Source organism: Manis pentadactyla, chromosome 6 (assembly GCF_030020395.1).
Source record: "Manis pentadactyla isolate mManPen7 chromosome 6, mManPen7.hap1, whole genome shotgun sequence".
NCBI lineage: Eukaryota > Metazoa > Chordata > Mammalia > Pholidota > Manidae > Manis > Manis pentadactyla.
The window spans coordinates 21,023,662-21,047,792 of NC_080024.1; the positions used below are offsets into that span (position 1 = coordinate 21,023,662).

Sequence of the window (24,131 nt, forward strand, 5' to 3'; positions counted from 1 at the left end):
TTCCCTTTGTAAGGAGTATGTGAATGACAGTATTGCACCCCATAGTCTGTTCATAGAGACTAAACCATGTGGTTTGGTGGAAAGACCATGGGCTTTGGGTAGGGAAAAAAGATGAGTCTAAGTGTTACAACTTTCAAGCCATGTGATCTAAAGATAAGTTTCTAAGCCTCAGTCTCACCTGTAAGACTGCTGGGAAGATTAAATGAGATTACATGTGTACAGTAACTAACCTACCCACCCAATATATGTCCATTTTATAGATAACTTCACCTTTTACAGCTTTACTTTCATTTAACCTATCCATCCTACAGTGCATAAAACATACCTACTTTAACAACTCCTGCCTTAACCTATTCATTCACTTATCAGTTTTAATCTCTAGTGAGTTTTTATGAATAACTGTAGTCTTCTAGTGAAATTACACATATTCATATACCTATCAGATGCTAAGTAAGGGGTCTGCAAGCTCTAGGGGGGCATGATTTAGGCTTTGAACATTCTCCCAACAGGTTTCCAGGAATGTAATACAGTGTAGAGTGTGGCCAGGCTGGATAGTGTCACCTTCCTCATGCTGGGAAGATTATTGAGACATTCTTACAAACAATAAAAATATTGAGAAATTATCGAAATAGCAGTTAAAAGTCCTTGTAGGAGTAAAAGGTAGTTTGTAATCATGAGGATACATTTCATTAGGATACATTTCATTTCATTAGTTCATATATTAAATCTAATTTTTAACCTAGTCTTAATCTGTCTATGACATGCTCACTGGTCTCAGTAGGGAGCTACAAGCTGAGGTTCTGTTATTTCTACTTACTTATTCTTTGAGAAGTGAATACTTTTATTTTCCTATAGGGAGTCTTTAAAAAGACTTTAGGTGTTTGCTGTTGAAGTCCGTGAAACAAAGTGTAGTCAATATTTTCAAGTTCCAACAATTTAAGGAAGATGTCTCAGTGCTATCATTTGGAATTAGATTATTCTTTACCTACTGGTGTTTTAAGTGAAATTATAGATGATTTAAGTAGCTAGGAATGTCAAAGGAGTAGAGGGAATATGATTCAGACATCTCAAGCAGTGTGGAAGTAAAGTGAAGGAAACAAACTCAGAGATTTTCAAATAGATTTTCCAATCTATATCTTCTTAATTTTCTGGCCTCTAATTTTTTAATTCTTATTTTTATGATTTTCCTAAATGCTCTCTATCAGGTTTTTGTTTCTCACTGTGGGAGTAGAGTGCAGGCAGTGTAAATATCTATCTGACCTGCTAGTTTCTAACACTCTATCAATCCTCTATGCAATTAGATACCCTTAAAAAGATATTAAACAGTTATTAAATTATAAGTACATGAAATCAATCTTTGCAGCTGTGCTCAAACAAGTGGACATAATAGTTCAAAGATTCTGCAGAAGAGAAAACATAAAGACCCAAAGATTATCCCATTTGGGTTTTATAATTAATTATCTTCAATATTGATAGCTGAAGTGGTTTAGAGTCCTACTTACTTTTTTCTACCTTTAGCCATTCTTTAGCAGATTTTCCCTATAATTTTCTTTGAGCATATTGCAATGTCAGTTAATTGCTTCTTTGCTTCTTAACTTTCCTGGATTTCCCTTAAAGCTGGAAGTTTCTTGAAGATAGGGACTTGGCACATGGTGGGTACTCAATAAATATGTGTTGACTGAGTGGACCAGGGCAATACATACTTGCTGAACTGAATCGAGCATAAAAGAGCTGATATTTTATTGTGCTGTAGCATACATTCCTCATCATCATAACAAAACATGCCACTAGAAAGATACGGGTGCTGAAAACAAACTCTTCATCAGACAGTTTTTAACATTTCGCTAAAAGAATTTGGGATCTCTTCTCTCAAGAAGTAATTTGAAATGGGCTCTCGTTTTTGTTTTTTTCAAAGTGGGTCCTGGGCATAGGTGTTTATCAAACCTATCAGCATGCCAGATCCCTTAGTTTTCTTTAGTAATGTTGCCATTAACATTCTAACCACACATTTTTACTTGTAGGTGCACAAGTACTTGCCAAATCAAAAATAACCTTAAGAACCATTTGATTGGCACTCAACACCCAGCGGCATATAAAAACAAATTAAATTCTATAAAATAGTTGTCATAAAAATGTACAAGCATTCCTATTAAATGAAAACAAATCAACAACTACCTATGGGATAAAATGCAGAATGCTTATTTAGTTTAAAGCCTGGATCCCCTGACAGTGAACTGGGTCCTGGTCCTTTCTCTTTGTGCGATAGTCTTATAAACAGTTCACCTTCACCTTCCATCCTTGGGGTTTCTTCAAGTGCAAAAAGAGACTTATATCAAATGATTTCCAAGGTCTCTTTCAGTTTTACAATCCTATTCTGTGATTTCCAATTTTACTTAGAAAGTAATTGGGAGAAAATTCATTGTGGACTCTGCAGTCCATCCTTCTTTGTAGAGCTGAAGCTATTCTGCAATGGGTCCATACGTGTATCCACATTATCAGCATAATGTTTTGCATAGTTTATCTGAGGACTTATATGTAACATCATTTCATAATTTTGTCCTTTGCTCTTTTTTTTTTTTTTTTTTAAGTCAAAGCCTGTTTCTAAAGGTATCAAAGTCTCTTCTTCCTCTAAAGGAGTTGGCTTTAAGTTCCTTGGTGCTTGAAGAATGCTGAGACATGGGGAAAATGAGATCCATTTATATTCTTTACAACCATGCTGTAATGGAACATAATCATATCATGAGTTTTCATTTGTATAGCTAAGATTCTTTCTTAGCCCCCTCTTTAACAGAAATGATATAGTCTTAAAGTTTACATATTGCTTCAATGTAGGAAAATTTAAACAGTTGAAATGAATAAAAAGCGGTTCTGGAAAATTTATTACGTTTTTCCCAATGCCTTTCAAGATGATCTTTTGCTTCCAATTATCCCCAAAGAAACAGAGAGATCTCAAGTTCTATATAGATTTTCTTTCCATCTTTTCATATACAGTGTATCCATGATACTTGAAATAGCTTTAGTGAGCAAGTATAAATCTGAAGCAGATGCAGTTCTTTGCAAGGTTTTGGTTGACTGCATGGATAACATTGGAGCTAACTGATCATTCCTGACTACTTGACAGAGTTATTTGGACAAAATGTGTGGAATACTCTTTTAGCTTATTGTATTTTGTGTTTTTTTTCATTATTGGCTCAATTCAGTAGTAAAATGCAATTATTTGATGTTTTATAACAGTTACAATAACATGGAAGTTTAAAGATGATTATTTTTTATACTGAAAATATTTAAAATATTTAAACCAAGATCTGACAGTGTCTTTTAATAAAAAGCATATGAATTTTTGGTAATATTTTTAAGTCAAAAATATTTGAAAAATTAAATGAAGATTAAATTGGTAATTTTTAATAAGCTTATGTCCTCAACATCTGAGAAGGGGTTTGTAAGTCACCAAAATAACAGAGCTTCTAAAAAGTTTAAAAGTTTTACTCTTAAATTAGTAATGATATGCTGTCCTTGGTGGTTTGTCAAATGCAGCAATTTCCTTCCTGAGTCTTCCTTTGGATTTTTGTATCTCTGGGACCCCTTCTCTTCTCCTGCAAATTCTCATTCTCATTATTTGGCATTAAACTGAGTAATAAAATTAGCCACTTTCTATTCTTTTCATTTTATCACTGTTGTTGTGATATAAATTTTCTTTCCCTGCTGATCTACTGAAAAATCTCTTTTAAGATTCTACTAGTCAGCTTAATCTTTTAAGGTGGTAAGTTAGAAATGTTTAACATCCTTAGCTGGAAAACATAATTAGAACATCCATTATTAAATGTCCTATCTCTATTTTATGGTAAATAATAACCATAACACTATGGAAAATGCAAAGTGTTTGGAATCAGAAATCTGGATTTGAAAGCTAACGACATCATTTGCTGGGTATTTGGCACATTATGTCACATCCCTAAATCTAATTTCCCTCGTTTACATAAAAGGTAAAATAAAAAAGAGGCAAAACTTCATAATATGCTATTAAGAATAGAAATAGTTTGTGTAAACTATCTAGCACAATAGCTAAGACATAGTAGGTATTCAGCATTTATTGAGTGACAACCATTTGGCACTTATTGTGGAAGCAATGAATGTTACTATTCTAATGTGTTTAGCTATGAATTTCTCAGCATTGTTGTAACAGGTAGAGATTGAAAGAGTCTGGGTCTCTGTTGGAAAATAGAATTTATGAAATTAAACTATGGTCTTCAGTTTTATCAAAGGTAGAGTAAGTGATCAGATTTACACTCCCACTAGAAATTATGAGAAAGAATACAATATATGTAACAATGGTTTTCAAGATTCTGGCTATCAGGCAAGGAAGGGCAGTGATCTCCGAGAGATGGAAAACAAATAAGGGCAGCTCTATGATTTGTCCTGTATTTTTCTGCCTTGAGGGTTTCTAGACCATAGTGCTGGGTATGAAACCCAGGTGACTCAGAGTTGAGGAAATGGAGCAAAGGTTTTAGGGATGCCAAGGCAGCTTGAGTTTGCAACACAGAGTACTGGTGAGAAGACTGCTATCCATAGATAGAACTCGGAGACCTACAGATGGTTTCCCTCCAGTATTCAGTTAAATACTGATCAGCATATGCATGTGAGGAAACTATCTGTGTCCAGGGAAATAACCACCAGGGAACAGGGCTAGGAAACACGCCAGTCCCCACCAGCTAGACTGAAAAACCTTATCATTAATAGGATATTGAGTGTAGTACTCAAAATTTCTTGCCTTAGGAGGGAAATACTTAGCTCTAGACTGAGCACTGTTCTAGTCCTGCTGAATAATTCTTAAAAGCCAGATATAAAAGGGTCAGAGTATTTCCAACTAACTTAATTGTGTACTGTAGCAAAGCTCAAAAATATTTATAAAAAACAAAATGTCCTGCACCCAACATGGTAAAATATACAGTGTCTGATATTCAATAAAAAAAATTACCAGGCAAGCAAAGAAGCATGAAAATATGACCCATAATAAGGAGATAAAGCAATCAACAAAAGAATATCTACAGTTAACACAGATACTGGAGTAAGAAGAAAAAACAAAATTAAAACACTAACTTATTTTTTTTTTTTCCTGTAGGCAGCATTAAGTTGGGTGTTGCTTTTAAATTCAATTTGATAATCTCTGCCTTCTAATTGGGATATTTAAACTATTTATATTTAATGTGACTATTGATGTACAGTTACACTTAAATCTATCATATTATTTTTTATAATTGTCCCTTTTCTTCTTCCCATTCTTTCTTTTCCTTTCCATCTTTTCTGCTTTTTTTTGTATTAAATATTTTGTGATTCTATTTTATCTTGTGTTGGTTATTTAAACTTTAATTCTTAATTTTATTGTTTTCTTAGAGGTTTATATAAATATTTAACTCATCACACTTGACATTCATTATTATACTCTATGTATAAGAATCTTACAAAAATATACTTGAATATTCAAATATATAAACACAAATAGATAAAAGTAGAATGATGGGACAAGATATAACATACTAACAATAAACAAAAGGAAGCTGGGTTGGCTATATTAATATTAGAACAAAAATATAATGTTGAGCAAAGACTATAAAGATGTGAAGAATTTCATTTAATAATTTTGAAGGAGTCAATTCATGAAAGTTCATAATGAATCCTAAATATTGATGCACATAGTGAAAGAGTTTCAAAGCATATGAAACAAAGGTGACAGAACAGCTAGAAGAAACACAAATGCAAGTATAATAAATTATATATATGCTAGCAGCAAATAATCAAAATTAAAAAAAATGTGTACTAATTATGATAATATTAAAAAAATGAATTACTTTGTAATAAGACTGACCAAAGTTGTGAAAGGCCTGTACACTGAAAACTACAAAACAGTGCTGAGAGAAATTAAAGAACTAAATAGAGAGACATCCAATGTTCTTGAATTCAAAGCCTCAATATTGTTAAGAGGACCATTCTCCTCAAAATGATATATACATTCTATATAATGTCAATCAAAATAGATTTTTTTTTTGTAGAAACTGATAAACTGATTCTAAAATTCAGATAGAAAGGCAAAGGAACTCAAATAGCCAGAACAACTTGAGTGGAACAGAATGGAGACTTCAGAAATAGATGAAAACCTATATAGGCGTATATGGACAACTGAATTTTATCAAAAGTACACATACAATTCAGTGGAAAATGATTAGTCTTTTCAACAAATGGTGCTAAACAACTGGATAGCTATATTTAAAAAGAAAACTTTCAATTTATCTTTCATATAATGTTCACAACATAGATCATAGATACAAATGTAAAATCTAAAACTAAAACATTTCTAGAAGAAAACATAGGAAAAACACTTTTGACCTTGGGGTAGCCCAAAATACCTTAGTCACCCACCAAAAGCACAATTCATAAAATAATAAATTGATAAATTGGACTTCACAACTGGAAACTTTTCTTCAAATGGCACTTTTAAGGGGATAAAAAGGCACTCCACAAACTGGGAGAAAATATTTGTGAAATATATTTCCAATAGAGGACTTGTCTCTAGAACATATAGAGAACTCTTCAGACTTGATAGTACAGACTTATATAAAGTCCTAAGAAGTGCACATGTGTGTGTGATGGCAGAAAGCAGAACAAAGGTTGTCTGGAATGGGGTGGGGCATAGAAGGGCTGGGGGGAGGACTTACAAAGGGACATAGGAAAGTTTTGGGAGTGATAGATATGGGTACTAGGGTACTATCTTGACTGTAGTGATGGTTTCACAGGTACTCATATATCAAAACATCACACTGTTCACTTTTAGAGTGTGGAATTTATTAACACCAATTAGAGTTGTTTAAAAAGATTAAAATACTATTAAATATAATTATGATTTATAAAATGTTAATGGTTACTATAACTTAAATCCAGAAAAATAGTTCTCTTGAAACAATGACTTCTTCATAGTGGATGAGCAGAGAAACATGATGAATGATTAATGAATGAGCAATAATTATGTTCATCTCACATTGTCTGTTCTTTCATTATTATGCCTTCTCTAGTGACCTTTGCTGCCTTTAAAATTCAGTGGAATTTAGATCTCAATGATCTTGGCTTTGTCATTATGAAATACCTTTAGGTTTGACCATTCTTGACAGCTTAACCAGAGTATCATTTCCCTGGTATCTCCCACCTGTATCACTTCTAGGCCCTGGGGGGCCTCGGGACCTGCCTTTGCCGTCTTTGGGATTTACTGTTCCTAGGTCCTCCGCAACCTAAGTGGACTTGCTTTGATTCCAAGGTATATTGTGATCTGACCCTTCTCTTCTGGACTTGTCATACATCTTTTTCTGGTTTAACATTTCCTCATATACTATTGGTTGTTAAATATTTCAGCTTTTATCCACCACCCCTCCTCCCTACCACCAACACACACACACACACACACACACACACCCTTCATTTGAAAGAGAACAGACTCCCTAACAGACCCTTGAAAAGATGGACACAGTTTTCAAATTTTGAGCATCAGAATCATTTGGAAGGCTTTTTAAGATACAGCATTATATTTTTTCAGGATCCCACTCCCAAACTTTCTGGTTTTGAATGGGTTGAGAAATTTTACTTCTAACTAGTTCCCAGATAATGGTGATGTTGATGGCTTGGGGCTATGTTGAGAATCACTGGTTAAACACTACTAGCTTTGAAGTGTGATAGAGCAGCGTTCAAATCCCAGCTGTATATCTGAGGGTGATTTGTTTCCTTTAGTCTCAGTTTCCTCCCCTGCAAATTAGCGATTACTATTTCTTCTTTGTAAGATTATTGTAAAGATTAAATGTGTAACTATCTGCAAAGCACCTAGAACATATTAGGATTTAATAAATGAAAGCTAGTATTACTCTTAGTTGTTACATTAATTATCACTATTTGATCAGTCATTGAGAAAATACATGAAAACGGCAACTATTTCCCTCAGTGCGTACCTTCAGAAGGTGTCCTTTCCCATGTCGACCTCCTAGCATTCTCTGCTCCCTCAGTCAGACGAGAGGCACCTGTCTCAGACGTTTCCCCTCTGGGCCAGTGCCTTCCTTCTGTCTCCCTGGTGTCCTGGATTTACTCTTCCCCACACTTAAACTAATTGGGCTTATGTGTGATGACTTAGTCATCTGATAAACTCAAGAAAATATTTTTAACTTAATTTGTGTCACTAATACTTGATACCCCAGCTTTATCCTTGAATTTTTAGTGATATTAATCATGAAAATTATAGAAATGAAAGAAATTAGGAGCATGAAAGTATTTATGAATGTGTGTGTATGTGGACATGTACAATTGTAGGTCCTGTTTTTGATGAGTTGAATGACTTTTCAGTACATCTCAGATGACATTGCATTGGGGTCTGATTACTTCACTGTTGATCTAACTGGGAGTTAAGACAGAATCCAATTATGTTTTTACCATCATCCTGCAGGAATTCTGGTTTGAAAGGCTCGCATACCCTCCTCTACACTGCAGCTTTCCTCCGATGTTGCTTTTCATTGTCATCTATGCCGTTCTTATAGAAATCATCAAATCAAAGGCAGCACAAAGCGAACAGACACCAAGAACCCCACCAAGAAACACAAGACATCAGTCCCCAGTACCCTGTCTTCCTCCTATTTTAAATCCAACACAGAAAGTTGGAGCGAGATTTCAAGATTTGGATACAACTCTGCAGACTATTGGTTATTTAACGACGTTGGAAACTAACCGAGCTTAGTCTTCCAGAAAGCAGATGTGTTGCTTTATGGACCTTTCTGCGGAACACATAAAAGTGATGGGTTAAAAGAAGGGAGGACTCGGGGTTGGCTGGTTATCTACCTTGGCAAGCAGCAGCATTTATGGCTGCTCTGTGCCGTCACCTTGTACAAATGAAGCTCATGTAAGCAAAATAAGTATGCATGCAGGAACTTCCCATTTCCCTTTTCACAATTGAGGGGCATCCAACCATAAATACGTTTCAAAAGAGGTTTAACATTTCTGATAGATTGATTTGAAGTGGCTCAGAGCTACATTTAAATATCAGAGGTCTTAACTGCAAGGGCTTCCTGCCTCAGCCTCGGCAATCCTTGGAGAGTCTTCCAATCACTATATGCCTGAAAAGATACTGGTTAGCACGTTTCCTTTGTCCCTATTTTATGCCATATTTCTGAATTTGTTTCCAGTCGCTCAATTGGATTTCTAGAATTAAATATCATCCCCTGCAATCAGTTTTTCTCCCTCTGCCCCAATACCAAGTCACATTCTCTGCATTTGTTTCATGTCTTCATATTTAGTTCAGTTGATTTTACCAAGTTTTGACAGATCACATATTCAGTCAGTGCTCATGGCTTCCTTAACTCTTAAAAAGTCTAATCCCTATTATTAGATAAAATTTATCATTAAGGTTAATGCTAGCTAAAGCATTATGCTAACTTTGCATTACAGTGACACATACATTACATGCAGTCATTTCTTAAGAAACAGAAGTGTTAGGTGTCCATGGCAAGATTATGAAGCAGTAATATATTAAGCCGGACTCAGCGTCCCCTGGCGATCAACCTGTCTCTTCTAGATCACTTCGATAGGCCTCCCGTCATAGACACGGTAAACTAAAGCAAACTGAATTAGGAAAGATATCTTCTGATAAGCACTCCCTTGCCTACCGCACAGTGCATCCTACATTCTCCAAAAGGAGGCTCTTTCCTATGAAATACAAGACTAATACTTTCCAAAAGAGGATTTAAATAAATCAAATTTCTTAATTGTAGTTCTTCCTAAAGCACAATATGGGTGTTTATTCATCCATTCACTTCCAAACGTGTATGAGGAATACAACAGTGAACAAACAGAACATCCTTGCCTGCAGGGAGTTTATACTTGTGTGAGGAGGTGAGACAAGCAACTAAACAAGTGATTTATATACTGTTCAGGGGGCGGTGTGTGTGACAGAGAATGAAAAAGCAGGGGGGGTGGGAATGGGAAGTGAAAGTCTGGGGTGTTACAGAGCCATGTGGGCATCAGAGACCAGGGGATGAGGGGAGTCCTGGTGGTCCTGGGCTTCTGGTGGGTTGTGAGATAAGCAAAGAAAAATCAGTCCTAAGCCCCAGTGAGGGTGAGGTTGTGCCTGCCATTTGAGGAGGCATTAGGATCTTTTCGGGAGCACCCAAAACCCTGGGTCCTTTCTTTACCAATGATTTGGGATGTAGAGGCCCAAGAGGTTTGATCTTATTTGTAAGGAAGGGAATCTGAGAATCTGTGTCTCAGGGATGAGTCTGTCGGAGACCCTTGCTGCAGACGCCCAAAACTTTTGAGGCAGATAGAGGAATACCTTCCCGGAGGCCCCCAAGCTTATCTCGCCCAGTGCCATAAAAGGTCAAGAGGTGGTGACTTTGTTTTGTTGTCTCAGTGCACAAGGTCTGCCTCAATCAGTGAGCGGAAGGGTGGTAGGAGGAGTGGCGGCTCTCCGGAAATCCTGAGCCTCTGCACGGCAGCGCTGATGTGAGGTGGCTTCCTAATGTATCCGTGTCAGAAAGGTTGGAGCGGAGTGAGATTCTGTGCTTAATCTATGCCTTCATTGTCAGCAGCTACTTCTTGGTCTCTGAGTGCCTCTGAGAGCTACGTGGACGTCTGGGCTGTGTAAGAAAGACGTGGAGGTCATTAGGGGCTGACAGCCCCACACCCCTGACGTGAGCACTGAGGCTGCTCCTCAGTGAGACTGTCCCATGGCCAAGACCTCAGCCTCCCTTAGATAAGATTATTCCCAGGAGTTCACAAATCTTGGCAAGTCTGAATGCCTTGGTTTCCCAGTCTGGCCCCACTCCACTGAATCACTCCTAGAATCAAATCAAACTCCCAAGGAAACCTGTTAGCAATCAACTGCCATTTTACTGTCATACCCAGTTCACAGAGGTGTTTTATTAGAGATCACTGGATACAATCACAGATGTCAGCGATATTCTGTATCACCATAATCGAAGAGATGCTCAAGAATAAGAAAGTAAGAGGGGTTAAGAATAGAAATGCATGATCAGTCCTGAGAGATATATTCAACACTCCGCCAAGCGACTATTTTGGAGCCAGATTATCTTTGAGGTTATATGAAAGTTCAGAGCAAGATCTTCAGTAGATGTGTGTTGGGACCCCTCCTCAGGTCTCTCAGCTGCCGTGTGGAGTGGTGCGCTGAACATTAAAGCACGACATGGCACTCCAGGGGATGTGTGCCACCTCCTGACATGTGTGTTCTCGAGGGAGTAAGTGCGTGCTTTGTGGCAAGACCAGACTCGGCACTGCAAGTGTTTATATAGAGAAAAAACAATCCCTAAGCATTTCTTATACGTTGAGCATGTGTTGGCCTTCCTTCCTTCATGTTATGAAGGACTGGGTAACCCTAATACTTAAAGAAGAGATATGGTTAGCAGGAAATAAATGTGACATTAATTTTCGTTGTGGTAACACTGTAAAACAATGTTTTTGAAATTTAATTTGCTGATGACTTAAAAGGGTATCCTGTTGGCTTAAGACAACATAAATATAAATGTTTCCCTTCATATTTTGGAGGAAATTATTTGTGGCTCATTAAAACAGCTATTTATAATTACTATGTTTTGACATCTGCTTTATACAAATATGATAATTCTGACCTTCAGTTATGGAGTCAATGAAATGCAGACTTTGAAACTGATTTTCATAGGACATGTTTTCATCGTGAGCTCTTTCAGGGGCTCTGGGGCAAGTGGGTATGTGCAATAGCCAGAAAATTTTTCATCTCCAGTGTGTTTGTTTCATGTCTGTGTTCACTTATTACTAATTGTCTATCTAAGAAGTGAGAAAGTACCAAATTAAGGTAAAAGATGCATCTAAGTTTCAAACTTAAAAGGTTGATTTTGCAAAACAGCTTCATGAAAATGTGCATGGATATACTTGAGTGAATGTTTCAGCAACTGCCCTAAGAGGTACATAAAACAGGTGATGAGGTTTTCTAAGTGCTTTATAAAGAACCTCATAGTTAAAGGAGTTGGAAGTCAAGTGGAAGAATTATTAGTTGGTTAATTAATCTGTGTAGTACAAATTGTAACAAGGAATCACAGTCCCATTTCTGATAAGTGACATGTCACTGATTATTTATTATACTAAAAAAATAGAAAAATTTTTACACGATCTGTTTTTATTTTAGATATTGATTTTGAATCACAGTGATAATACATTTGTTATGGGAAACTTAGAAAATATGACCTACTGTTCAGAGTCAAATACCATTAACATTTTGAAGTATTTTCTTCCAGTCTTTTTCAAAAAGTACATATTTTTTAAAACAATCAATTAATTATAAAATATTTAGGTTTCAGGTTTCCTAAGTTCCTGCTACCATAAACACTTTATAATAACTATCTCTATACACATCTTTATATACTCATCTGATTATTTCTTTTTGATCAATTTCTAGAAATGACATTGCTGGGTCAAAGGTCTGCACACTTTTTTTGTCTTTCAGAGAGGATATATTAGTTTACACTCTCACCAGTAGTGCATGAGAGTGCCTATTGCATTTTACCTTTCCAAAATTAGACATGATTTCTTTTAATTTTTAAAGAAATTTATGGATAAATTTTATTTACCTAATTTTCATTTTAATATTTCCTTTTATAAATTCTTTATTTGCTTTTATGTTTAGGAAGGATATCCATACCTTGAGAAAAAACAATCCCTAAGCATTTCCTATATGTTGAGCATGTGTTGGCCTTCCTTCCTTCATTTTATGAAGGACTGGGCAAACCCTAATTTAAGTACCTGAAAAAGTGCTCTTTTTCAGGTACTTAAATTTTGAGAATGCGTTAATGATGACATTATTTAAACATTTCTTTATAATTTCATTTTTTTAGATTTAGATATTTAATACAACTGAAAACTTATGTTTATATAATGGGTAAGACAAGAATGCAATTACACTTAAAAATGAATAACCTTTACAATAAACTATTAGAAAAAATATATTTTTTCATCAGATACTTGGATGTCACCTAATTGTATACTAAATTGTAATACATATGTGTGTTGCTTTCTGATTTTCTATTTATCTGTTTATTTTTGTTCAACTATCCCTCTTTAAATTTCTTATATCTTTACATATTATCTTAAAATATCTGAGAGATGAATTCCCCAACCGTAAAAGTGTTCTTCTTCATGTACTTAAATTTTCCAACTTTTGTCAACTTATAAAAAAAATTGCATTACAGAAAATCTGATAGGATTTCCTTTTAATTTATTACCAGAGAAATTGTAACCTAACAAATTTGAGATTCCACAGTTAGAATTCTGTTATAGCTCCTTATTTATTATTGAAAAATAGTTCTTAGTAAGGTTTTATGATTAAAAAAATGCATATATGTAATTTACACACACACACACACATACACGTAACAGCATATATATCCTCCAAACATTAGTATTTATTTAATGTTATTTTTGTTTTTAAAAAGTAGCTTGTCATCTATTGGTGCTAAGTAGGTTTCTATTTACAATTTTGAGCCATTTGAAATTGAAATTTAATGTATTATATGAGATTGAAAAACAGGTACATGGAAGCTAATCAAATTATTATCCAATAAAAATATTTCATTGACTATTTGAAGAAATTAGCTCCTTTTTGACCATCAACCAATAACATGTTAAAAGAAAATTTAAACTGTAGGTAATTCTGCAAATTTTCTGATCACTTTTCATAATCAGAAAACCTGAAGTACAGTATGGGAAACAAGCGATACTGCTCACTTGTCATTTCCCACATCTGTAGGGAGAAGTGGAATCGCTAGGTAAAAGATGTATGCACTTTAATTTTGGTGCACATTGTCAAATTTCCTTCCATAGGGGTTATACCACTCACATCTACCATCAATATTAAAGATTGGCTGTTTTATCACAATAACAACTAAGTCGGTTATTTATAGTGGTTAATTGTAGGATTTTTGCCAATCTGTAAGTAGAGAATGGTATCAAATTTTCATTGCCTTTTCCTCTTTAGAAGTGGCATCGGCAATATTTGATATGTTTAAGGAGCATTTGTGTTTCATTTTTTTGTGGAATGACTTTTGAAGTTCTTTGTCCATTTTTTAAATGGAGTTGTTAATCATTTCGATTATTAGTTTCTAAGAGCTCTTTAAATATAAGAGAGATTAACTTTCCGGCATATAAAATGAATCTCCTTGCCACCATTTTCAATCTATTTCTAGTGGTTTTCTTGTTTTTTTTTTTTGCTATGTGGAGATTTTTGTTTGTTTGTTTTCAAAATCTAGCCACTTCAAGATTGTAAGTCAAATTGTCCAGGCTTTCTTTGTGTATTTTTTGGAAAATAGTTCATATTTAAGTCTTTATTGAATTGAAGTTTTTCCTCAATTATGAGGTAAACTTGGAATTTAAAAAGTCACCTGCTTCTACCTTCTCCCTCATACTCTTTAATAACTTCTGATCACAGGATCACTGTATGAATTTGATGTGTATTCTTCCAGAACATACTCTATGCCACATAAAAAAATAACAAAGAAGGGTTTAAAAAACAAAAAGTCTAATTTATCAGTGGTGCTGAATAGTTTTTATATTTTATGAACAATTGTCTTTTGTTCGTAAATTGTTTATGTACTTTTCTGTTCTTTTGCTATTATTAATCCATAAAGGTTGAATGTTGTAAAGAGATTAGCTCTTATCTCCCCTCCTGTTACATTTTTACTTCTACTTCATAAAAGTAATCACTGAATCATCTTTGATGTACTGTTATGTATTCACTGAGTTCTTTTCCTATGTATATGCTAATTTAATATCTATTTGAAATTGTATATCAGTTAGAAATCAAACCACTTAAAATGTATGCATTGCATACATATGTTATGCAATTACTATAGGATCCATTACTATATTATATATTTTACACAGCAGTGACAAGTGTCAGTAGGGTCTTTTTAAATGCTGTAAAATATGTCATTATTCCACTGAAGGACTATTATGTTTTTCTCCTACCTTTCTGCTCTTAAAATGCAGCAAAAATTTAGTACTTGAAGGCAGGACAAAGCACAACAGGTGGAACTGCTGACTTCAAATTAAATGAATATTTTGATAGATAGTACCTTTTTAAAAGTTGTTCCAAGATTTTCTCAATCCTTTTCTTAATATCTTTTCTGACTTGAGGTATTATCACACACAAATTATTGTCAATACAATATTGGGATCTCATTTTAATTTCTATCACCTCAATCCCTTCTGGAATTAAGCATATTTTCATGTATTTATTAGAATTTGGTTTTCTTCTGTAAAATTATTTTTTATGCCTTTTGCCCATTTTCTTCCCTGTGGAATTATTTCTCTCTCTCTCATTTATTTCAAGGGGCTCACTGTATAGTAAGGATGTTAACAATTATCTTTGTCAAACATTTTCTCCCAAGCACCATTAGTAGGCATTGGATGCCTCTGACATCCCCTTTCTCCTATTTGTGCACTGCCCATCCCCTTTGGTGTCTTTTTCCTTTCCATTTGCCCTTTTGGCTAATCTATGTACTGCCTTATTTGTATCACTTGTAAACTAGAAGAGAGTAGAAGATATGGTATTAAATATTTGAATAGGGCTTATGACAACTTCAGTGTAGTTAGAAAAGTTATGAAAACTGCTCACTTAATGTGTATGGAGGATTTGTGGGTGTTTCCTGTCTATTCCAATTTTTCCTTTAGAACCATGAATAATGATGGACTATAAATCCCAGGGAAAATGTAGAACTCACTGATAAACTGGCTGATAAAATGCAAAAAAATGCAGTTAGTCATTTGGATGCCCTAATGACCAACTATTTCATTTATCAAATATGTGGTCAGTTTCCAGTATTTGAAATATTTATCTGACACTCCAAACTAGAATCTTTTCTTTATCCAGCGTGTTAATTTATTTTTTCTTGTTACAAAAACAAACAAAAACACATAAAAGTATTAATTCACAGAGAAAGCACTGGGGCTGAAAGATAAGTCAAAGTAACACAATCTTGTGGGGAAAAAAAAAGTCTGGAAATGTCATATCTTTCAGGAAGGCATTTGGATTGCTAGCTCTTGCAGATAGATAGAGGAGGGAGAGGCAAATGCTTAGTAATGTTAAAAAAACCCCAGTAAATTCCTATATTAATCCCCCCAATCCTCCTTAAATAAAAAATTATATTCTTTCTCTTCCTGATTTGTGTACACCCAGCCATTCACATCTTTCCTGAATGTTTCTATTTTATTCAGACTAAATTGACAGTCTTCTTGGTTAAACTAACTTTAATAAGAATGGAATATATTTTATGGCTTGGCTGTTTTCACTGATAACCACTAGAAATCTTGCTTGAGGAAATCACTGAGATCAGGAAATTAAAAATTCTCTCTCTCTTTTTTTTAACATCATTGGAGAAAACTTTTAGAAGTATATGTTTTAAATTTATTCTCACAAGTCATATTACAGAGAATAAAGAGAGGCTATCATTGTTTAATCTAGGGTGTTTAACTTAAATTGTGCTTTATAATATTAAAAAATACTTATTTCTAAAGATGATTGTTACATTTGCAGCCTACTGTTAAGTGGGAAAACTACACATATATCATTGCACTTCCTTGTTTTGCTTGTTCTTAAATAATCTGAACAAAGATTCTGATATTAGCCTAATATTGGCTTTTAAGTTTAGGTGTGGTAGATTCTATTGCTTTAAACTTTCACTTTATATCTTTAATGCTTCTTGCTCTTGGCAAGTTATAATTCAGGAAGTAAGAAAAATCAATCTTAGTGCCCAAAAGGAAAGTGTTTGGCAGCCAAGATAATCAGCATTTATGCAAACTGAAAATTTTCAACATTTATAAAAATCTTAGAAAATGTGGAAAATGTCTTAGGACTGCTTATATATTAACATCTATTGCCTCTGCCTTGAATCCATAGGTGGATTTTGACCTTGTTGTTGTATGAATCTAAGAAAATAGTAGCATACTTAAAAAAAAAGTCTATTTTATAATGGGTAAGTTAATCTTGTCATGTATAATGAGATGTTTATCGTGTGTTGGAAATTTAAGAAATTGTTCTAGTTATATTCTGTCATAATAGACATCTATTCCCCTTCCTCCACTCCCAGTTCTTCTACACATGGTTATCTGTTCCTGTTTTCTGAGTTAGCCTTAGAATGAAAGCAAGCCTTGGGGCCCAGTCAGTTCTCTCAACAAAAGTACTGGTAACACTAATAATCAAAAGGATTCTCCAGTGGCCCTTAACATGCTCTTCCTTGACAATGATTATACTTTACCATTTGGGCACAACTGATTAATTAGTGGCATTTAGTAATAAAAAATAATAATGTCATAATGTTATAGTACAGTCAAAGTTAGTCTTCCTCATTCTAATTCAGTTTTATTTCCCTTATTTAAAAAAGAAAAAAGTTTGCTTGGAAATGGTAGAAGGAAACCGATGTGGTTTTGTAATACTTCGTGAACAAAAAGCTGAAAAACTTAACTAATATATCTTGTTCTCAACATATGTTCTTCAGGAATACTAACGGATTATTAACTAATTAATTGAACAACTAAAGTGCATTTATTATACATTTTTGTACAAAGAGGATTTCATTTGAAGATAAATTTCTTTTCTGGCATGTGATAGAAATAGGATAATCTTGGGTGATACCAAATTAAGCGTGGGTAGTTTGTAGTGGATGATTTAACATTTGATGTGGATATTAGCTGGATATACTATAGGCTTTGGATATACTATAAGTCTTGGATAGTTACAATGATCTGGCAAATGAATGTGTAAAACTTTGTGTTCTAAATATATGGTTTAGCATGCTTTAATTCTATGAGTATTCTGAGTTTGTCTGGATGAAAGTTTTTAAGCATAGTTTTGCTCATTATAAATGTGAAACAAAGCCAATCAGGGCCACCTAGGGAAGAAGGGATCCTCAAGGACCTGTTTAGACAGCTGCTTCTAGAAAAAAACTGTCTTCAGTCAAAGACTTGTCAATCCCATTTTTAAAGATTGATTAGGTAGATTTTTTTCTTCTTTCTGTCCTTGGAGAAAATGAAAAATAACAGGTCCTCTTCCACTTTAGACTAACCATTCATATACTTAATGACAGTCAGGTCTCCCTTGAGCCCTATCTTCTCCAGGACAAATTATGCTAACTCCTTCAGACTGTCCTCAGAAGTCCTATTTTTCAACCATTAAGTCATCCTATTGTTCTTCCCTGTGTCTTTTCCAGTTTCTTCAAAATATATTTAAAGATAGAAAGTCTTAGTTCGCTATCTTTGCATATATATCTTTGCATATATATATATAGATATATATAGATAGATATAGATATAGATATAGATATGTCAGGACCTCCAGAGGGTATTTCTTTTCACCTTCTAAGGGAGATGGTCACTGTGACACAGCTCAGTTGGATGAGAGAGAGAAGAAGAGAATGAGAAGCCAGGTGAGAGCTTAATATTCAACTCAATGGATTTATATGATCAGAAACAATAAAAACTGTGCCTGGAAAAATGTCATAGCGGTTCTTTATAAGTCCTTTGGGAAGATAATAAAATATAAAATTATTATAAAAATAGTCAGAGCTGCTTTTTTTTCTTTACATAACCTGATATGTCTATTTATTAGGTATAATTATGCAAAGGAAAAGATTAGTAGGTGAACTAACATGCCAAATTCAGGACAAAAAAATTTGTAATAGAGGAAGATGAGCTGCTAACCCAAGGAAGGCAGAGAGATTCAGCATTAGAGTGACTGCAGCTTAATTAAAAGCTAGAACCACTTTTTCAGGAAAGGGGGGGCATTTATGAAAAGTTATTTGGTGAAGCTTTTATTTTTGGTAGTGCATGACCAGTAGAAGAGTATAATATTGGCTTTACTGACAAGCTGTCCTGGGTTAATGACATTGCATTGTCTTTTCTGCAGCACAACCTTGATTTTTGGTGATTTGCATGGTATATTCATTTCAACCTCTCCATTTCCTTATAACCAAAAAGAACCTGTGAACCCATCTTATAAACCAAGTTCCCCTCTATAGCAACTATGAGAATACAATTGTATTGTAATGAAAACCTAGAATAAAAGCCCTAAACTTTTTAGTCTTACTTTCTTCAAGTTAAGTGCATCAATAATTGAATTTTGTATTTCTCTGATAACTTTAAACCAAAAGTTTGATCTATGCCCAAAGCAGGATACCTGGCATTTATCCTACTCTCTGTCCCGGGCTTTGCACTATGAAATGAAGTGAACTGCTTCATAGACTCCACAAGGGAGAAATTCAGTCAGTGCAACAAGAGAGTACTGTGATCTTTCCAATATCCTCCTTACGAATTAATGATAAATAATAATAGGGATCACAACACAGTCAGCTTATAAGAGCTTTAATTCCCCAGATGGAAAGATTCATGATTCACCCATTGCTGGTTTATTTTCACTTTAAGGAGGGATAAAAATATAAATTGGCTATGCCATTACTGAAAAACCACAGGCAGATCTTAGAGGGCTCTCGCATTGAGTGGTGCGCAGTGGCAGAATAGCAGTATTTTGCACTAACCCCTCCTGAAAGCTAACGCAGTATGGTCTTACCATTTTTGCAGACAGGACAACATTGTTCTGGTTCATAGACTGGGTTGACACACTCAGGAACTGCGCAGTCTGCTACAACACAGTGAACTTCATTGCTGGGCTCACAGCGACACCATTCACATGGAGAGGGCTAGGAACAAATCTAAAATTAGCCCCTTTTCTCCTATAACTTAATGCTTGCACATTCATATGCTGTCAGAAGACAAAACATCAGTGTTTATATTGGCTTTACTGCATTAACGCCATTTACCAGGTGGATGATCATTCTTCCCCAGAGGAAGGCAACCTGACAGCCAAGCCAAGGGGCGGTTGCCATGTGCTGCTCAGGTTGCTGAGGGCAACTGGAGTGCTCATACAACTTCTCCTATGTCTCATCTTCCTGCTTTCCAAAGCAATGTTTGGACAACAATATGTCACCACCTGGTGTGGCTTCCAGATGCACTGATTGTTCCAGAAACAGGAATGATACTGGAGCATGTGAAATAAATTTTTGCTATTTGTCATTTTCCTTCCTAAGAATGGATTACTGAGAAACAAAAAAATGGTAAATGAACATCCTTATCCTTGGTATAAACTCTTTCTCAAGCTAACCTAGACTCTAAATGACATTTTTTTTTCAACATGAATTTTAGAGGAGATTGAATTTGTGATCCACACATCCAGGTACTGCCTCTTGAAAGATTTAGTGAATACCTTTCATCTTGGCTGCTTGCCTTTATCAATGAACTAGAGTTGATTGACTTAAAAAGCCACTATTTAAGAGTGAAAGACTCTAAAGATGGAATGCAAAAGTGATTAATTTAAAGGAAAAAACTAAAAAGTAGAAAATAGTTTTGTCTTCACAATACTTACCGAGCAAAACTGAGTTTGGGACTCTGTTTCCTTTCTAGAAGCTGCCTACACCACAAACAATCTCAAGCAGTGGCCACTCTATGACTTGCTCATCCTTTACAAGTTCTAGCTCTCCTTTCTCATGATACAGAGATTAAGAATTCTGGAAATAAAACTTGGAGGTCTCAGATGTTATACAAGTCTGTATTTCTCAAATCAAGCCATTTGTTCTGAGAAAACTCTGCTTCTAATCCTATGCCACAGTTCTTCACTTCCAAATTATGTTAGTGGAAGTTCTCTGCCTTTGTCTCAGTAGCTACTGTCCATAATCCCTGTAGGCTCTAGTTTCTTCTTGAATATGACAATTTGGGTAATGTCAATGCACCTTGATTCAGGTAGTCTGTGGGGGTAGAAACCTATCAATTATTTTTTAATTTTATTGTTGCTTTCTGTTTGAAGAATGATAATCTAGCTTTCAATTCATTATTTTACTTTCACATTTAGTAGGCACAAGGGAATTAGCCACAGAATCTATGGGCAAAGTATTGCTATTTCTTAGCATGGTCAGTAAGTTTATTGAAGGGTACAGTTAAGCTCTTTACCATGTGGTGAGTTGAGTATTTCAGAGGAATCTATTGGATTGTCCCAAAGGCTAAGATTTCCTTGGAGCTCCTCTACAGAATAATTTCAGTAAATGAAGGAAAAGATTTGCTATCACAGCATATTATCTGATGGAGGAAATTTCCAGTGAAGGAATGGTATGCAAGATAGAAATTCTTGCAGCTATATGGCTCCTTATTTTGCCAGCCACACTGTGATATCTTAAATTCGCAAACAAAATTGTCAAGAGGTACCCCCTTTTCCTTGGGTAATTGCAAAAAACTATATTTGCACAGCGTTTTGAAGTACAGCAAGGACTTGGCTTGCATATATTGCTATTACAAGAGAAAAAGGGAGCCGCTAATGTCACTTCCCCACCCTGCCCTTCCACAGCCGTGATTGTTTGTTCTTGCTGGTTTCCTTCTTGCTGAAGGAAGGGGCTGATCCCTGCAACCCTAGTGGACTTATTCTGGCATGAAAAATCTCAAAAGCCCCTAAATTTTTCAATGTAAGATGTTTCCCTCAAAGTAACTGTGCTATTTGAGAAAGATCTGTTGGGCAATTAGATTCCCACACACACTGATGAAGAACGCAATCCTGATTCAATGTGTTTGAACAATATTAACTACTGGGTATTGTGCCAAGCAATTTACCTAGATCAACTTACTATTTCTCATAATAACCCTATGAAGAAAGATTTTTTATTATCTATATATCAGAGAGGAGTAAATAGGTTGAAAGATGTTAAAAAGCTTTCCCAGGGCCTTTAGGCAGTAAGGGGCAGAGGCAGGGTTTGAAGCTAACTGCTGTACCTAATAGGTGCAGCCTAACTGCTATGCCATACTGTACACGATAGCAAGAATCACTATTCTGTGTATTCCCACTTGAGTAGTTTATTTTCTAGTGCACCGTGCACTTTGGCATACAGGTCAGATCCAGAGGAATAACCATTAACAACTGAATAGTTGAATTATAGAGGATAGGTACTTCCTGGTAAGAAAGAGAATTTCACTAACTAGGGCATTTAGTGTGTGAGGAGATTATTATGGAGTTGCAGAGCTTTTTAACCTTCTGCAAATGTGACTGAGTAGAAAATTGGAGTAGGCTCAAGTCAAATTGCACTAGGCTCCCATTCTTGGGGATGTTGGCACCTTCAAGCCGTGGAGCCTGGTGATTACACTTGTTCATATCTGGGAGAAGCACTAGTAGATACTGGTCCAGTAAAGACCCCTGGGCATCTGCCTGAAGTTAGTGGAGGCTGGATGTGTGCACCCTGGAATTCTGAAAAATGCTCTGAGGAAGAGCTATGACTACAAGCCTTAGTGAAAACAGTATACCTGATATTTTAAGGGATTTTGAATAATGAGAAACATAATTTAGAAAAATAAAAATATCACCCTTACCACTGGGTGATATTTTCTTCTAATCCTTCTCTGAACCTGGCTTTATTCATATAACACACTCTATCCCTTCCTGGCCCCAAATCTCTTGTTAGAAACATGTTAATTCCTCTTTTCTTTCATTCGATTTTGTTTTTTTAAAATCATCTGTCTCTGTTTCAGTGCATTTCTACTATTCTGAGGTCTCCATGTGCCCTCCTGTTCCACTTTACAGACTCAGTCAGACTTAACCCACTGACCTCACGCTAAGCCCCTTCCATCCTCTCCAGGCTTGCCAGGCCTTTCCTTTCATAAGCGCACACGTCTGGACACCACTGTTTCCTTGCCCAACTTGACTTCCTCCACTGGCCCTGCTGTCCCCTGCACTTCTGAAAAGGCATTGCTTTAACCAGGGAAATTCCTAGGAGGGAGCAGTGTGCTACTTTGATATCAAGTTCAGACTTTAAAAATCCTTCCCACTTTACAGCATAAAATTCTGAAAGGTTTGGTGCTTTGAATAAATCTTTACATCTTAAGCACTGAGCTGGTTACAAATTTCCTTTTATCAGGTTCTTCAGTGTGAAAACTGTAGATTAAATCTGAAAATGTTCCTGTAAAACCAAAGATTAAACAATAAAGCTATCCTTAGAGGAACAGAGAGCGCTGGAACAAGCACTGGGAAAAAATGATTCTTACTCCCTTTTTTTAGAAGAACACATGAAATTACGACTAGTACATGGCTTTTGTCAGCTAGAGATTTGGTAAGTAGGATGATTAAATGACACCATCCTAAAATTTTATATGAGGAAAATCTTTTTCTAAGAAATCTCATGGGACATTTTATGTCTATGAATTCTTTGGAAAATAAAGCATCGTTCACTATATATGCCTTTGCATAAATGTTAATTAAAATCAGGATCGGAGGTCAAATTTAATGTATATATTAGATGATCTGAGTAATATGTCTGTTATGAATCTGCTCACCTCCAGATTAATGTTTTGAATATCTAATGTGAAGCCCTGTTTAAGAAAAAACTGCGTTTTATCTGTAGCTCCTGTTATCACTGAATATGGTTGCATGGCAAACCCAAATGCTGTTCCAGATACCTTCCAATTACAAAGGAGTTTCCTGGTGTGTGTGTGTGTGTGTGCACATATATATCTTATAATTAACAAAGTAAAAGGGGACTCTTTCTTGAATAATAGTTTAGATGACTTAGAATCTAAATTTTCTTCTTGGTGTTAGAATGGAAACATGGCTCTACAAATTGTGTCAAAGTGGTGACCTTCTGAAGACCTTGGAGCTGAAATCCCAGTGTCACTGTCTGTGATTTCTGAGAATTCTTAGAGAATTGGAGGAGAGGTGCTAGGATCCTGGAAACAGTAGAATGTTCCAGGATTTTTTTTTTAAGTGGACAAAGTAGCCTGAGAGCTAGTAACTAGAGTACTGGAATAACTGAATAACTCCAGAGAAATTGTCAAATATGTTGTTTGTGAGAATCTGGATGCTAATGTGGTCATCACAATGAGTCAACACAGGATTATTAGAACATGTTATTGCAGAGAGTGTTCAAAATGTTTATAGAATATGCATATTTATTTTGTATTCTGAATAAGACTTACTTATCCATACCCAAGGAAAGCCTGAATGTTTGGTTCCTACAATACCACGTGGCATCATCATTTATGTGGTGGCT

At 35.3% G+C, this 24,131-nt stretch overlaps 1 protein-coding gene across 1 annotated transcript in view; it reads right to left on the minus strand.

Annotated features, from left to right (window-relative positions):
- VWC2L (von Willebrand factor C domain containing 2 like) overlaps positions 1-24,131 on the minus strand; it is a 148,287-nt gene that overhangs the window by 103,622 nt on the left and 20,534 nt on the right. Inside the window, exon 3 of the mRNA XM_057504352.1 lies at positions 19,625-19,754. Coding sequence (XP_057360335.1) covers positions 19,625-19,754 — 130 coding nt within the window. The remainder of the gene's footprint in view (positions 1-19,624; positions 19,755-24,131) is intronic.